This window comes from Trachemys scripta, chromosome 2, assembly GCF_013100865.1.
Source record: "Trachemys scripta elegans isolate TJP31775 chromosome 2, CAS_Tse_1.0, whole genome shotgun sequence".
Taxonomy (NCBI): domain Eukaryota; kingdom Metazoa; phylum Chordata; order Testudines; family Emydidae; genus Trachemys; species Trachemys scripta.
In genome coordinates, this window is record NC_048299.1 from 208,286,613 (window position 1) to 208,304,916 (window position 18,304).

Genomic DNA, 18,304 nt, shown 5'->3' on the forward strand with positions numbered 1-18,304 from the left:
TTTCTCAGTGATGTTTTACTTTGTTCAGATGGGACACATTTATGTTGAAACGCAAAAGAAACGTTGTGTAAAAAAAAAACAACACTGACTGGCCACTCAGAACACATCACACTTGACTTGGTACAGTAATCTATAACTGGGCCCCTCCCTACACTGTTAGAAAACAGATCAATTCATCGTCTTATTCCAGGGTATCTTGTGTTTGAAAGAAGTTAACTTTTGCATGGTATGCAGTGAATATCAAGAGCTATATTTGCCTGTCGGCATACATGCTTAAATCCCAGAGATAGCTGAACTAATTCTAATGAAATAACAGTCATATTTATTTATTATTTGTATCATGGCAATGACACAGGACCAACTGACAATAGGGCCCCATTGTGCTAGGTGTTATACAAACACAGAACTAAAGAGTTTATAATCTCAACAGAAAAGACAGATGATAGGTAAGGGAAAGGGGATATAGCATTCAAGCAAATTGAACAGAAAGATGTTTTTTATAAGAACATAAGAATGGTCATACTGGGTCAGATCAAAGGTCCATCTAGTTGAGTATCCTGTTTTCTGGCAATACCAGATGCTCCAGAGGAAATGAAAAGATCCCCTGGATGAATCAAGTGATTCATCCTCTGCCGCCCATTCCCAGCTTCTGGTAAACAGAGCCTAGGGACACCATCCCTTCCCATTTTGGTCATTAGCCATTGATGGACCTATCCTCCATGAATTCATCTAGTTCTTTTTTGAACTCTGTTATAGTCTTGGCCTTCACAACATCCTCCGGCAAGGAGTTCCACAGATTGGTTGTGCGTTGTGTGAAAAAACACTTCCTTTTGTTTGTTTTAAACCTGCTGCCTATTAATTTCATTTGGTGATCCCTAGTTCTTGTGTTATGAAGAGTAAATAACACTTCCTTATTTACTTTCTCCACACCAGTCATGATTTTATAGACCTCTATCATATCGCACCTTAGTCATCTCTTTTCCAAGCTGAAAAGTCCCAGTCTTATTAATCTCTCCTCCTATGGAAGCTGTTCCATACCCCTAATCATTTTTATTGCACTTTTCAGAACCTTTTCTAATTCCAATATATCTTTTTTGAGATGGAGCAACCACATCTGCATGCAGTGTTCAGGATGTGGACATACCATGGATTTATATAGAGGCAATACGATATTTTCTGTCTTCTTATCTTTCCCTTCCTTAATGATTCTGTTCACTTTTTTCACTGCCCCGCTGCACATTGAGTGGATGTTTTCAGAGAACTATGCACAATGACTCCAAGATCTCTTTCTTGGATGGTAAAGGCTAATTTAGACCCCATCATTTTATATGTATAGTTGGGATTATGTTTTCCAATGTGCATTACTTTGCATTTATCAACATTGCATTGCATCTGCCATTTTGTTGCCCAGTCACTCAGTTTCGTGAGATCCCTTTGTAGCTCAGTAAAATCCCAAGCAGAATGCACGATCTTGAGTAGTTTTGTATCAGCTGCAAATTTTGCCACCCCACTTTTTACCCCTTTTTCCAGATCATTTATGAATATATTGAATAGGACTCGTCCCAGTACCAACCCCTGGGGGACACCACTATTTACTTCTCTCCATTCTGAAAACTGACCATTTATTCCTACCCTTTGTTTCCTATCTTTTAACCAGTTACCAATCCATGAAAGGACCTTCCCTCTTATCCCATGACAGCTTACTTTGCTTAAGAACCTTTGATGAGGGACCTTGTTAAAGGCTTTCTGAAAAGCTAAGTACACTATATCCACTGGATCCCCCTGATCCAAATGCTTGTTGACCCTCTCAAAGAATTCTCGTAGATTGGTGAGATATGATTTCCCTTTACAAAAACCATGTTGACTCTACCCCAACAAATTATGTTCATCTACGTGTCTGACAATTTTGTTCTTTACTACAGTTTCAACCAGTTTGCCCGGTACTGAGATCAGGTTTACTGGCCTGTAATTGCCAGGATCACCTCTAGAGCCCTTTTAAAAAATTGGCATGACATTAGCTATCCTCCAGTCATTTAAATTATAAGCTACAAACTACAGTTAGTAGTTCTGCAATTTCACATTTGAGTTCCTTCAGAACTCTTGGGTGAATACCATCTGGTCCTGGTAACTTATTACTGTTTAGTTTATCAATTTGTTCCAAAACCTCCTCTAATGACACCTCAATTTGGGACAGTTCCTTAGATTTGTCTCCTAAAAAGAATGGCTCAGCTTTGGGAATCTCCCTCTCATCCTCAGCTATGAAGACCAATGCAAAGAATTCATTTAGTTTCTATGCAATGGCCTTATCGACCTTGAGTGCTCCTTTAGCATCTCGATTGTCCAGTGGTCCCACTGGTTGTTTAGCAGGCTTCCTGCTTCTGATGTACTTAAAAAATATTTGTTATGTTTTGAGTCTTTGGCTAGCTGTTCTGCAAATTCTTTTTGGGCCTTATTATATTTTATATCTTTACACTTCATTTGCCAGAGTTTATGCTCCTTTCTATTTTCCTCACCAGGATTTAACTTCCACTTTTTAAAGGATGTCTTTTCGTTTCTCGCTGCTTCTTTTACTTTGTTATAAAGTTCATTATCATGAACTTCTGTTCAAAATGCTAAATGCATACAAACATTTGACAGAACTCAGTTAACATATGCTGTTTGTAAATTTTCTCAAACATCTCTGCACTTGCCAAGTTCAGCTGGAAGTAGATATAATGAAAGAAGGGTTGTCCCTATTTGAAACAAGAAAGTACCCCAGGTGGCCCCCTTTGATGGCACTGTGAACTTATACCCAAACTTGATCATTTGAAGATTTCTAGCTAGAGTTCTATGGAACTTTATGTTAGTTCAATCCAGACCTCATATGGAAAAAAACTCTGCAGGTTTTCAACATCAGTCACAACATCAAATGGACACAAAATCACTCTATAAATCAAGTACTATCTGTTCACCTGAGCTTAAAGGGGAAGTGCTAAGACAGAGGCATGACTTTTTAACAAAGTTATCTGCATAACAACTCATAAGAAATCTTCTAAAGTCAGCATGGGTTAAAATGCAGACTGATTGTGTGTGATTCAGTTGAAGTCATGGAGAAATTGATTTTTTGGAGGGGAAGGGAGGGCAATCATTTGTCTACACTGGTGGATTAGTCTGTTGGACTGAATATGTTTTGTTCTAGTGGGATTGCAGTGACTCTACAGGCAGCTAATGAAATAGTACCTCAAAAATAAATCAGTGCTCATTTGTTAGTGACCTTATAGTTTAAATTCTTTAAATCGAGAGCTTGTTCAGAAGAATGGATACCAAGTGAATTAATAAATTACATAAGTACTGCAGCAACAATTAACTGTTTGGATTTCCCTGATTTCTGGACTCTGGCCTTGTTACACAACTCTTATAAACATAAGTCAAATATTTTCATTTGGCACTGTTTCAATGGAATATGTTTCAAAGGTATCCAGTTTTTGTAAATCTTATTTGCACTGAAGCTTGAAAAACAGTATGTTTGCACTTGCTCTAGCTACACACAATAACTACATATTTATTTGACAATAATAACTGCATACAGACAACAAAATGTGCTTACCTAATCACATTCAGTTATCCACCCAACTCTAGGTTTAACAACGGACGACTGAATACATGTGTTAAAAACAAAGACTACAAAAACCAAGTCCTTATTTCAGGGCACTGTATGAAGCAAAGCTTTTTTTTTTTAAAAAAAAAATTCTCCATCCAGGACTCTCTAACTCATCACATGTTCTTGTCCTGACCCCAATCCCACAATCTTTTGTGGCCACATCCCACAATCTGTTGAGGTTAAAGCAAGAAACCACGGCTGTTGTGATGGTGGGAACTGATAAGGTGTAGGATGATGCCGGGGGGAGAGTGTTTAGGAGACTTCTGGAGGGGTTAGATTCTCCTCAGGGGGAGCTGTTGGCTATTTTCCCACCCAGTGAGAGTGCTAGATGGCCTGGGTGGTTGATGTTTACTGATGGCATGGCTGGGAGGTTAGGTGGTGCTGGGGGAGTAGGTAGAGCTTACATAAAGACTCCTAGGAAGAGATGTCAATGATTGTATTAAAAAAATAATCCCGCTGATCACAAGCGTAGAGTGACAATTAAGGTTACAAGATAAAGCACCAAATTAGAAGAAATAACTTCCAATTTTATGGGGCAGCTTTCCATGGGCAATTAATTTTGGCCATAAATTTACTGCAGGAATAAATGACAGCATTTAGATCAGAATTTGACTGTACCCTGAAAACAGGCAGTTAGATGTCCAAAAGCCATTTGCATCCATGGGGCATGGATGGGAGCATCACAGAAGGTAGTCAGACACAGCTGCAGAAGTCTGCAGAGACAGTCTAAGAGGATGGAGTGGTCCACACTGATTTCAGTACTGCTTGCAACAAAGAACGAGAAGGGTGACAGTTTTCATCAGATAAACTGAGAGGTTGCTGATTCTATGGATGAGAATATTTTCCATGCTATGACAAGAATGAAATCCAGACTAAAAATTAAAAGTATATCATCGTGCAAGAGAGAAGGAAAATCTACTTTCTCACACATTGTCAAGACCACATACAGTACAGCAATGTAAAACAGAACAGGAAACATGGAGGGAATAGGCCATTTACAATAAAGTAATTGTAATCAGCGGATCAGCGACACAAAAAAGTGATCCAAGTTATTTTACAGAAGATAATGCAGCAGACTAATCTCCACAGGCAAGGTTCATGTTTGTGTGGGTTACTTATTCTCTTACTATTTACTAAGTAAACAATCAGAATCAGCAGCTTTGAAGTCATACAGCATTTGATAAGCAGCCTAATTTGAAGGGATTGGGTATAAAACCCCAAATCCCCTCAGTTTCTAGTTGCTGACACCGTGAGACTCAAACTGCAAGCAGAATGGCCTTTCGTTCTTTGCTCCTTGTTTTCTTAGCTGGACTGGTGTTTTTCTCTGAAGCTGCGCCATTGGTAAGTGTTTCGGTATTGAGGTGGCCTTTCACATGTGATCGACGTAACCTACCTCATCTTTCTTTTTTAAAATGATGAGAATTGGAATAAGTGAAAGACAAATCAGTCTATTTTGTTACATTTATTTTAATTGTATATTGTGTGTTGGCCCTGCACTCTTCTACCTCTTTTCTTATTTCTACAGAAAAAGTGCTTTCCCCATTTGCTGTAGTTATTTATGTTGATGAAAGCAGTAGATAAGCTGTAATAGGAGGTAGCACCTGCTATCAGGACAATTTCAACAGCCATTAAAAAGGACCTTCCTTCCCAAATATGTTTCAGCTTTGGGAGACTGTGGAGAAGCAACTCCTTCCCTCACAAGACATCAAAGCCATCATCAGCTGAACAACATCTCAATGGGGAGTACTGGTTGGGTGGATATATGACATGAGAATTCATCTCCCAACAGGCCTGCCAACTGCTGCCTACTGACTCACCTGCTAATTCCTTCTGCAGAGAAGGGAAATGAAGTGGTGCCTGGTCTCTTCTCTACCCACTCTTCCTTTATTGCTCTAGGTCTCCCCATTCTGTAGTTGGAATGGATTGCCACATCCACTGCTCTGAAAAAGGCCTGGGACCAAGTCTAAAACCCCCTTTCCCCTCCTCTCACTTCTGGTTGCACTCATGTGGCTCTGAAAAATGTGGGAGATCCACACACTGTGTAGCCTGTTGATCTCCCCCAGCAGCATTGCCCTTGTACTCCCACTCTGCTCCACAGGGCCACTTCTGATGTTTGGAGGAGCTAGTCTATATGATTTTGGTGTGGAGAAAAAACAAATTTTGCTTATCCTGCCCTCCACACCCTGACAAAGCTTCTGAGATGATGGCTCAGAAACTCCTTTATCCATAGAAGTTGACCACTTCTGCTACAATCTGCCCCACTGATTACATCAGAAACCTCAGCAGGCAGGAGGCTCTTCATCCTAGAAATTGGGGTGAATGGGAGGGGGGAGGTGAGAAAGTCAAGCAAGGGCACAGAGTTTATTTCAGTTTGTTAGTTTAATAGATGAGCTTTTCTCAGGCTATGTGGCAGAATCCCCAGAGGTGAGGTAGATTGTCATGGGTCCCCAGAAGGGATTTCAGGTGAGGGAAGGGGTCATACAGTTTAAGTTATTACAATTTTTAAGTAAGAACCTTTCTTTTTTAAAAAAATTCAGAAACTGAAACCTGATTTTTGAAACCAATGATGGTTAAACACTTGGTAATTATCACTAACCAGCAGCTACCATAGAGTTCTAGTTTCTTTTTTACGTAAGGGGTTATGGCAGGGGCATGGCCGTTTTATCCTCATTCCCTCTGGGGTTGCTGGCTTCTCAGGGAGGAAGCAGTCACTGATCTAATGAGCACATGGAATATAACTGTTGCAGGCTTTGTGCAGGGGAAGCTTCTTATACCTTTCTCACCCATGCACACTTGCCCAAGGGCTGACCACAGTCTGGCCCATAATGGGGTTATGATAGCGAGAGAGAGCACATGTGCACGGCTTCCCAGGGTTGAACAAAAGGAGAAATGGGATAATGTGACCACCGTGAAGCCTCTCCTGACTCCTCTAGCCCCCACACTAAAACAAGGAGATCAGGCTGTTGGATTCCAAACCATCCACTCCCCGCTTCCAGGATTAAATTTTTATTCCATCATCTGTGGGCTTGGTTGTGCCAGTTAGCAACAACTCTGCACTGGATGCTAGTCAGAACTCTATCATCCCAGAACCAAGTACGGAGAGGCATTCTGTCTCTGAGGACAGGTTCTCAGTGCACAGGAGTGCACCCCTTTGTAGGGTGCAGTATATGCTTGCTCCCTCTGATCCTGCAGGCTAAATTTTTGTATTATACAGTAAACTTGTGTAGTTGGTATATGAAAATGTGATACCCTCTAATTCTAAAACATGCAATTTCTGAAGGACATGCTTTATCATGGCCCATCACTCCTATATAATTTGCTATACAAGAATTACATCTCTCTTTCCCTACATGCAGGACTCTCATGATTCCAAGCACCCTCTTGTTGTGAAAATTCTAGATGCAGTCAGAGGAAGTGCAGCTTCCAGTGTACCAGTTAAATTATATAAAAAGGCTGATGATGGGACCTGGCAGCTCTTAAGTTCAGGGTAAGTCATATAATACAATGAGAAGGGGGGTGAGGGAGGCATTGAAAGAGGCCAAAGATTAGAAAACTCACCTTTTACATGCATTCATCTTAAAAACATATGTATAATGTCATTAGTTACAATCTGAGAAGTAATAAGGTAATTTATGCCTACACCAATTATTTATTGTGTGTGTGGGTCTCTTCTAAATAATTATAGCTGCAAAGCTAGCAGACTGACTCCTGGATGGTTTGAAAAAATTGTAAACACAAGGGATGTAACTCACAGGCAGCATGAAATGTGGTATTGAAAACTTTTCTTCCTTCAATTGCTCTTTGACTCTTCTCTCTTCATGACACTTCACTTTATGGCTACAAGCAACACATCAGTTCTTAGTATGAAGTTCACCTCTGCTCTAGCATGTTGTCAGAGAATGAATGCCCACCAATTTCTACATAATATAATATGGCCTAGTCAGAAGACTTCTAATCTGTTTGAAGTTTAAAACTCTAGTTAAGAATTCTGGCTGCACTGGAGCATAAAAATATTGTTTCAAGATAGGATAGCAACTTCCAGGAGAAAGTCTAGGGAAACCATTATCCTCTGTCAAGTAGCCTACAATAGCCTGGATCATTTCAGAAAGTGGATAGTTGAAGTCGTCACACTGCAGGAATCCACCATTAATGGGATCCCAGCCTCAGACCAATAATGAGCCCACATCAAAACTGTATGCAAGTTCTCCAATATTATTATACAAAGGAATGCTTATAGTGGTGGTGCTCCAATTATTAGGTGTCAATACATTGTTTAAAGAGTTAGCCTCTGACAAACCTAATGGCCCAGGGCTGCATATGATCACACTGAATAGGGGTGAAGGAATGGAAAATCTAGCCATATGTTTTCCCATTTAAACCAAAATGTGCCCTCATACCCAGAGAAGGAAGCAAGAGCACGTGGTAAACAGCTTAAAGCAGATGCTGCTGCTTGAGATATGTATACTTATTGCTAAAAAACATATTGACTATACTGGTAATATACGCAATACAGTGCAATTGGGAGGTGGAATGTGTGGGCAGGTGTGTGTGAAAACATTGTGTGGGTGTAGGTAGGGGGGGAGAGTTGGATGCTCTAAGGTCAGTTTCTGAGGGTATTTAAAAAAAACTGAGATCTGATGCAAAGAACATGCAGTGGTAATTTTATTAGTTCTATTTGGCAGAGTACTTGAACTTCATTAGAATCAGAGAAATTACCTCCACACTCACTTCAGTGTGGTAGTGGAATTTTAACAAAGGAGTCTCATAAGCTCACTCTAGCCCATCACTGTACTTTTAGCTAAAAGAGTTATCAGGGTTTAGTTGAGAAAGTTTGTTAAGTAAATGGAGAGTTGCTTAACAGTGATCAATGTAGGATAAAGAAAAAGTAGACAAACATTTTAATCAATCATGAAAAATTCTAAGAACAGGCTTGAAAGCATTCTAGTAAAATATGAAAATGGCATCTGTGATTTAACAAGTTCCTAGATGGTTTATCATTAAGTGCTGAATTTCCTTGTCTTATACTAAAACAAATGAGGGACTCGAATGTGTCAGTTGATGTACTGATTAGTGTTTGCCTTTTATTGTAATGAAAAAATACAACAGACATTTAGAGACTGAGTCTCAGCATTCAGAACTTTAAACAATGGATGGAGATTATTGAAACACTAACATAAAATACAAGCGTTATACTATCCACTGATATCCAATCACTAGTTCCTACACTATAGGACTGATTAAGTGGAAATAGAGTGTTTCTAGAGGAGCTACATTAAGCCAGGAGACAAAATTCAATACAGGCTCCACATCCCCACATTGGCTAGCAATTAAAGCTCTGCAGTTTCTAGACAATACTAATGTCCTGATAGACTAATTTAAACAAACCTATCTGCTTGTGAAGGTCAAACAACGCAATGGACTAATAAGATTTCATAAGACTATACTCTTGGTCAAACTTATGGCAACCTCAGTGTAATTCAAATAAATTGTAAACAAAGAGTGTTCTTGTAAATAAACCAGAACAAAATACTCTCCTAAAAAGAAAAAGAATTAGGAACAACCTTATGTGACGTATTAATAAATAATAGAGTAAATAACCACTAGTTTAAAGGTGTTTATTAAAACATCATGAGAGTTATGCACTCTTAGGCCAGCGGTGAGTTTTTCTTGTGTGCCCCCTGCTGGCTCTGAAGTAACATTTAAACAACTCTGGGCTCGGCCGGACAGCCTTATCAGGAGACAGTGAACACCCATGCCAGGTTTCTTTTGGCTCACCTCCAATCTTTGCAGCAGTAACAATAAAGAAGCTTCTACAGCCCAGACATACTTAGTGGTATGCATGGAAAATCTAGATGCAGGGACAGACTTTGTGAGGCCGCCACAGTACAGAAAGGAACAAGTTATTTCAGATGACCAGTCAGCATTTTCCCAGATGTCTGGCTACAGAATGTCATTGTAGTTCAATGCTATATATTGCCTCTTTCTTTCAGACATCTGAACACAAATAAATGTATATTATCTTGCTCTCATACAGAAAAACCAATGAATATGGTGAGATCCATGAGCTTACAACCGAGAAACAATTTGTAACAGGGTTATACAAGATCGAGTTTGACACAGTCACTTACTGGAAGGGACTTGGCCTTAACCCATTCCATGAACATGCTGATGTGAGTATTCATTATATTTCTATTTCACATTTTAAAAAGGACCTATAATTGCACAGAACAAGGCTGTGTTAACTGTATAGGGTTTAATTAATAACTGCGTCCATTTATTGCTCTCCAGTTTCAAAGGCTTTGCCATGAACTAACACCTTCAGGTTCACTGAGCAGTTCAAATTTGCAAACTCAAAGCTCCACAGGAATTTCCACACACCAAATACCCCAGAACTAGCCTCCCATTTTCTCTCAGCAGGCTCCTAGACTTGTTTCTCATCTAGGGACTTCCCCCCCGCCCCATGACTTTTACAGCCACCCAGTGGTCCTTCCTAGGTTTTTGGGGGTACCTGTGGAAGAAGAATAGCAGGGCTATTTCTCCCTCAGTCTAGTGGGGAAGGAGGGTTCCATATTTTCCTTGGCCCATCACTAATGCTTTTGTTAATGATGTTTGCCACACAGTGGTAGCAGTACAACAGCTTCATATGCAATTGATTTTATTTAGATTTTTAAAGAAAAGTTGATCCAATGCTCTACCTGCATGCAACACAGTTCTTTAAAGTCTAGATAAATAAGATGGTTTAGTATTAACAATATTTCAAGCTAAGTTCTTTTTCAGTTCATTCCCCTCCCCAAGAAATCCTGAATACATCAGTTTTGAAAACTGTTCTGAAAATCTCCAGCCTTCTCTGTTGCATCAAGGTTTGGGGGGGGGGGGGGGGGGATGTTAAGTTCCAGAGTGGAGGACCCTCCACTGAAAACACTTTACCAGCAGCCAACAAACAAACATCTTGCAGCTATCAGTTTGACCATCCCAAATTATTTCTACAGCTGGGTACAATATGAAGAGAGAAACAATCCCTTAGCTACTTAAGGCCCACAGTATAAGACAGTTGTGGTATTTGGTTGAAACCAAACCTGGAAATGTTTAAAAAGTGACAATTTCAACGTTTTCACAAGTGTTAAACTTTTTGGCGTCCTCTTAATTGTAAAAAAACTTGACTCTAAAATTTAACTTTACAGTTAAATATAATTGAAATCAACAGAATGGGCTAATTAAAATATTATTTCCAAAACCTGACTGTTTGGAATAGAGGTGTATATATCAAAGTCTATGTATGGCAAGGAGAATAGATGAGAAATAGGAACTTGTAGATAATTCCTAAGCTTGACAGGGCAGTGCAAGACACCAGTAAATTAGGAATCCACAGAACATACACTACTATAGAGGGCAAGGAAAGCAGGGTAGCTAGAGACCTTGCAGAATGAAACCTGTCAGGAGCTGGGAACTTTGCAGGAATCATGATGTATGTAAGGCAATATGAGTTTCCGGTGCCAGCAACCCTGTCACATGAAGCTTAGGAGTTTTTCAAGAGAGATGTTAGTGCTGGGGACTGTACAGAGGACCTTGAGTCTTCATTGGTCACCTCTTAAAGATATACACAATTAAAACTTTAAGATAAGGCTATGACTATGTCCAATGTAGCTAAATATTTAAAGTATAGAATAAAAATAATCAATTAAGGGAAAATAGATAAATACTTAACTACATTCAGAGGTTGGGACATTAAAAGTCAATAGGACTTATGCCAAGTCACTTAGGGCCTGTTGAAAATCCCATCTGCAGTTCATACAATCTCTTAATGTACATGTGCCAGATAAATAAGATATTAGCCTGGTGTGATTAACTGAATATTTTGAGATATGCAGCTTAAATATACAGAATGGATTGGATGAAGTTGGAAGCTGTGTCTGACTCACAAGAGGGTGAATATTAGCAGGAAAAGTATGAAGTTTTAAATCTGCATAGGGAGGATGGTTGGGTTAGTTTGTATTTTCTGATTCACTGTGGAATAATGGAGAGAACATTGTTCTTTTGGAACTGCACATACAGAGTGAACGCTATGCTGGACTCTCAATGATCATGGTTATCTGAAATAAGGGAGCATTGAGTCTTTGGTCCACATGTGGAGAGGAGATAGCAAGATTTTTGGTGTTTGGTTTAAAATGGGGAGATGAACTGGTTATACATAGTGAGTAGATGGTGATATGTAAAACTAGTCTGTACTAGAAATGAATACAATCTAGGGCAGTTGGGTTTAAGAGGATTTCTGGCCTATAAGCAGAGTCTGGAAAGGAATTCAGGGAATAGAGCTAAATTTGCTTTTCATGTGTACATACACTTAAGAGCTTGTGTGAACTGTCAACAGATTTGAATGCTTACCTTCCATCCCTTAATTGTTCATTTTTCCACTCCTAAATGCTTAGAAGGTTTACATACTGCACACAACAGAAATAAACTGTTTTAAATGAAAATCTTCACCCTCTCACCCCATGTAAATGCACTCTTAGCTTTTGCTGCTCTTTGGCTGCTTCTGGATAACAACTGATCTAGTAATACCTTAAGTTTCAGACTTCAAGGACAAAAGACAGGAAAAAACAACTTGCTCAAAAAGAACTGATACTAACCTCTGCCATTTCCTTGGTGGTTTTCCCCAATGTACCAATATTATCTCTATTTTATCTGAGTTGACCAACTTACTATCATCCAACCTGTATCTTGGATAGATGCTAGAAAAGCCAAATTAACCTGGTCCAAGCCTGAAGTACCTCATAAAAAGCTGATCATCTGCATCCTGATGGCACAGCAGTTACGACTAAATATCTCCTGTGTTATACATTGAATGGAACACAAGACAAAGGAAGCATCAATACAGACAAGTAATTGTCATCTATTACCCTGTAATTAGCTTACCTTTCCGGTGTTGGTGCCTCAGTTTCCCCTCTTCAGCTAGTGGTCTGCAGTCTCCATGGTAGAAGGGGTAATCTGAGGTTTAACCATCCTGCCAAATCTTAGTAAAAATTCTCTCATTTTCAAGTAACAAAGCAATCTTCCAGCTCTCTCCAGGCTTGGTAATCTTCAACTGCCCTCCATGGACTCAGTAGCCCTTTTCCCTTGTTGACACAAGGATACACACTTACAGTGGTGGTATTGACAATTCCTTTTCCCATACCCATGGCTAAGCAGCTCCTTACCAAGGACATGAGGCTGTGTGAAGGGAAAGAGGTTGCTTCCACTTTCTGTTGAACCTCCTCCTGAGGCGGCCCTAAATAAGTAGAAGTGTCAACTCCGGCCACACTCCCACACCTCCACTGCGGTGCTCTAGGTCTCTTCTCTTGCCAGTTTACCCCTCTCCAGGGTTTCTGTCTTTCCACAAAGCTTTACTCACTAGCTTAGTTTCTCTGACTAATCCTTCTGCATGATTCCTCTCCCTGCTATCTAAAGACATCCTTCCCCTCCATCTCTCACTGAGCCCCGATTTCATATGATATAATTCTGTAATCACCTTTTTTCAGTTACAAGGTTAGTCCCAATAATAGAAGGGCCAGCATGCTGTGTTACATAACCTTAGAGTCTGCTGAGAGCAAAGAGAGAATAAACATCTATCCCTAGTAGGGTTCACAAATGGTCAACAATACCTCACGGTCAACAAGCACATCAATCAAATGCTGTGTCTGTACTGTAACAACACTGATTTATAAGGTCATGCACATATTTTACTAGCTTTATATAATTAACAAAATGTAAAAACAGTGACAGCAAATTTTCATCAAAATATTAGACAAGAATATGCATGCTTTCAAAATTAAAACTTGAGGTTAATTGTATACAATAGTTTTGAGGCACAGCTTATTATTTGGGGACTGACAAGTAATGAAGAGGACAGGTCAGATACAGAGCCATCTGGATCACTTGATAAGTTGGATGCAAACACACTATGTTTCAGTACAGCCAGATTTAATAAACAAAGAATACAGGCCATAATTACAGGATGGGCACTCTACCTTGGGAAACGGTGATTCTAAAAAGGGCTGGAGGGTCATGGTGGAGAATTAGCTGAACATAGGCTCCCAATGCAACACTGAGGCCAAAAGGGCTAATGAGAGCCATAGATGTATAAGCAAGGGAATCTTGAGGAGCAGAGAGGGTATATTACCTATATATTTGGCACTGGTGCAATGCTACTGAAATACTGTGCCACACTTCAAGAAGGATATTGATAAGTTAGAAAGGGTTCAGAGAAGAGCCATGATTAAAGGATTGTAAAACGTGTCTTATAGTGATAAACATATGGATCTCAATCTATTTAGCCTATCAAAGAGAAGATTAAGGGGTGAGTTGATCACAGTCCACAAATACCTACATGGGGGGAAAAATAATAGAGGGCTCTTCAAATTCAGCAGATAAAGTTATAACAAGATCCAATAACTGGAAGTTGAAGCTACACAAATTTAGACAAGAAATAAGGAGCAAGTTTTTAAACAGTGAGGGTAAGTTGTTCCAATGGTTAGTTACAAAGGGTTGTGGTGGATTCTCCATCACTGGAAAGATTTAAATTAAGATTGGAGTTTTTTCTAACAAATTTGCTCTGGTTCAAGCAGGAATTAATGTGGGTAAATTCTATGGCTTGTGATATGCAAGTGGCCAGATATAAGATGATCACAATGGTTCTTCTGGCTTTAAAAATGTACAACTATGTTTCAAGCTCTCAAGTGTTTTTTTCTCTCTCTTCTCCAGGTGGTATTCACTGCTAATGATTCTGGTCATCGTCATTATACTATTGCTGTTCTCATCAGTCCCTTTTCCTACTCAACTACAGCTATAGTTAGTGAACCAAAGGAATTAGGAACTACACATTAACCATGCAAATTCTCCTACATTGGTCAATTTAAGATTTGTAGATTGATTTCCTATAATGAATGATTCTGCAATAATCAGTCTTATTATTCACATAACATTTTTCATCTTCAAACACTAACTCAGAAGCAAACTGATACGCAATGGATTTTTATTTAATGCATGTATTAACTCTGGTAAAGTCAATAAACGTTTCTTCTTAAAAATGTTTTCAGTTACTCTTTCAAATTTTTTTTTTTTTTTTTTTTTTTTGGTTCAGAAGAAACACTGTCTGAGGGTTGTAAAAAACTACACTGAAAATCCACTGCTGATATACTGGAAGTAAACTGAAATCTTCTATATGGCCGATAAGCCATAGTCCTTATCACAAAGAACTGTGAGAAAAATAGATCTGTAACGCAAAAAAAGTCTCAAACACAAAATTATGGAACAAGACATATTTACTGAATTATCTTCTTTAGTACATTGTTTACTTGGGCCCAGACCCTACCAAAAGAGGCAATAACATGGAGCCCCTGCACAGAGTCCCACTGATTTCCCTGATGTCGCAGTTCTGCAGCTATGCCTACAAAAGAGAAAATCAGCCTACAAATGATGACAAGGTTGTATGGCATTCAGGAATAGCTAATATTTATATAATTAAACAGCAAATGCATATTGTAAAGAAAAACAGTATACAGGTGTGTATTTTAAAATATCGTCCTTCTCCTTTTGCATGTCACTTGTCATTTAGAACCCAAGTGCTAACGCAAAGATCATTACCTATGTTTGTACAGTAAATATAAACTTGGCCACAGTTGTGATGGGGGCTCTAACTACTACTGTAATAATAATTAAAAGAAATGAATGACAGATGAGAAGGGGGAACCACTGACAAATGAGGAGCTCTGTCTGCTCCCAGGTTTAATAATTCCAAGAAGCTTGGTTGAACTCTCTTGATACTGGGGTATTTTCCTGCTACTTGTAGCAGTTCAGAATATTTCTAGGACAGCTGTGCTGTTTTATGCTAAGAAGAAGAAACTTGTTAGTTAGACTCCAATCAATATAGTATCTTTGGACCACCATACTTTATTTTTTTCAAGTACTTTCAGATCTAAATAGATGAAAAGTGTTATAAGAGCTAAGTATTACTAAATTGTTGTATTTCACTCCAAACATTTCAGCAGGAGATCAAATCGGTTAATTAGCTGAGGTACAACATTTTTAGATTTTGTAACAGTTTTAACAATGTATTGTATTACAATAGCACAGGGGTGGCCAACCTGTGGCTCCGGAGCCACATGCGGCTATTCAGAAGTTAATATGCGGCTCCTTGTATAGGTACTGACTCCAGGGCTGGAGTTACAGGCGCCAACTTTCCAATGTGCCAGGGGGTGGCTCATTGCTCGACCCCTGCTCAACCCTCTGCAATAGGCCCTGCCCCCACACCACCCCTTCCCACCCCTCTCCTGAGCCTGCCATGCCCTCGCTCCTCCTCCTCCCCCACCAGAGCCTCCTGCATGCCACGAAACAGCTGATCGGGAGGTGCGGGGAGGGAGGGGAAGGTGCTGATCGGTGGGGCTGCTGGTGGGCGGGAAGCGCTGGGAACGGGGGGCAAGAGTTGATGGGGAGCTGCTGACATATTACTGAGGCTCTTTGGCAATGTACATTGGTAAATTCTGGTTCCTTCTCAGACTCAGGTTGACCACATCTGCAATAGCACCTAGACACACCAGAAGTCAGACTCAAGGCTGCATTATGCTGGGCAAAATTTAAAGAGTGGGTCCTGCCACAAATAATTCTCACCTTATGCTGTCACAATTTTAAAAAGTTAATTTTTTTATAAAATAATTTAACATGCTCTGAAAACATGTTTCAATTTTATCTGTAAAAGGCTTCTACAGGATGAGTCCTTATCAAATAAGAAATTTTCCATCCCGTCAAGCTGTGAGGTCAACGTGGGAGTAATACTGTACCAGACACTTCAACTAATGCTTATTTTTTTCTAAATAGAATTCATTGAAGGAGCCACCTTCCATAGAATACAGTGCCTAGAAGGGGGAAAAAATTAGACAACCACGCAAGTCTTTAGAACATTATATTTAAAAAAAGACAATGATAAAAAAGTACAAACATTTTCATGAACAAAACAAAAATAAAAGTATGATAGTACACAGGAAATTGCCAGCAATTGTTTCAGTGCAGTTTTCAATAAGCTTGCCACAGCTACCTCTGAAAATAAAATCTTAAGTACACTTCCTCTTGCTGATATGCAATGTGTCCTTTTAAATTTTTATAATTGGCTTATTTGTAATCCACTATAAGACTAATATATTATTTTAAACAGAAGAGTACAAAAATAGACCTAAAAGATCTAAGAATAAACATTTTGCATTTGTTTGTCAATATATTCTTGGTTTCAAGGAGAATACTATATTTTATATTTTTCTCATTGTAATTTAAAATATGGCAGATGGGAAGGAAATTTAGATGACTGGACTTGAGACACTGTTAGTGTTTTTATAGCATTTCTACCTCTTAATTTGTAAAACCCTTTCAGAATCTCAAAAATATTTTTTCTATATGTCATGTCCTCTGTTGAGGAACAGTCAAATTTGCTGTCTGTCCGGAACCAAAATGCCAGCATGAATTCTTTTCTGTTTTACTAGAATTAAGCATGTTATCAAAAGGAATGTGCATAGCTCTCAGCTCTGCACTTCATTTCTTTTCTTTGAAGGCACTGTTTATGTTAAAGTCTGCTACAGAACAGTACTGGGTTCAGACAGAGTGTACACACATTATTTTGGTGTAATATCAATAATAAGATGGCAGCCTTTAAAACTTCCTGATACTAAAAGGTACATATCTGGCAAAAATGATTGGTAAACATCTTTTTTAATGTAAGCTGTGTCAAATTGGGACATAAGTTTGTGTCATGTTAAATTAAAGAAATTACAGTTATGCCTTGTTAACTCATTTATATATAATTGTGACTATGTATTAAATCACAACATTTTCTCTCTCTTAGACAGTACATGATTAATCAACACTTAATTAATCACTTTGCAAAGTTCCAGGACTTTGGCTGAAGCATATTCATGTGTATTTTTTTAAAATGCACCAGGAGATATTAAAAAACCCAAATCAAACATTAATTTCACTGGATGTCTTCCACAGGCATAACTGAGAAATGGACATGTCAATAAAAGTATGCTGGAGAAACAAGGCACAAACCTAAACTACCTAAAGATGCCTCACAAGCAAAGGTGCTAAAATTGATGGTACTGAATACCAGAAAACACTTCAAAATAAAGTCAGACATTTAAAAACTATTCCTTTTAACAATCCTGCAGGAAATGTGTTCAGCTAATGTGACATATGGATATAAGATCAAATTTACTTTGAGAATATAGCTGCTTATTTAGTATACTAGTTATAGAGTTCACATCTACTCATCTGCCTCTCAAAATATTCAGTATGCTCAAATACAGAAATATATCAAGTAGTAATATAAAAACTCAAGCATGCTTATTTTAAGGGTTTGTTCAGTTTATGCTAATCTTTTGTTATTTTTCCTCTACATTAAATAGTTTCTATAGAATACTATATTGACTAGATTTAAAGATCATTCCAATACAATATGAAACATCTCCTACAGCCTGCTTTCAACTATGTCAATCAAATCAGTAATTACCATCTTTCTGCAAATTATTGGAATGTCTACAAGTATACTCACAACTTTCATTAAAGAATGGCCAGGGGCACAACTTGCTGCTGGGATGGCCGTAAAAGAAAAGATGCTAACAGCAAACACCTGCATCCCACCAT

The 18,304-nt window shown here is 38.8% G+C and overlaps 1 protein-coding gene across 1 annotated transcript; it reads left to right on the forward strand.

Moving 5' to 3' along the window:
• The first annotated feature begins 4,823 nt into the window (after window positions 1–4,823).
• LOC117873446 (transthyretin-like) lies at window positions 4,824–14,711 on the forward strand. Its single transcript, XM_034762820.1, has 4 exons — window positions 4,824–4,981; window positions 6,997–7,127; window positions 9,675–9,810; window positions 14,378–14,711. The coding sequence occupies exons 1-4, from the start codon at window positions 4,913–4,915 to the stop codon at window positions 14,498–14,500; spliced, it is 459 nt and encodes a 152-aa protein (XP_034618711.1). The 5' UTR covers window positions 4,824–4,912; the 3' UTR covers window positions 14,501–14,711.
• Window positions 14,712–18,304: the final 3,593 nt, after the last annotated feature.

Bases quoted from the DNA above. Each gene is read 5' to 3' on its own strand.
- LOC117873446 (XM_034762820.1), top strand. From the start codon at position 4,913: ATGGCCTTTCGTTCTTTGCTCCTTGTTTTCTTAGCTGGACTGGTGTTT. The intron at 7,128-9,674 runs GTAAGTCATATA...GCTCTCATACAG, and splicing joins TGGCAGCTCTTAAGTTCAGG to AAAAACCAATGAATATGGTG. The intron at 9,811-14,377 runs GTGAGTATTCAT...TCTCTTCTCCAG, and splicing joins CATTCCATGAACATGCTGAT to GTGGTATTCACTGCTAATGA.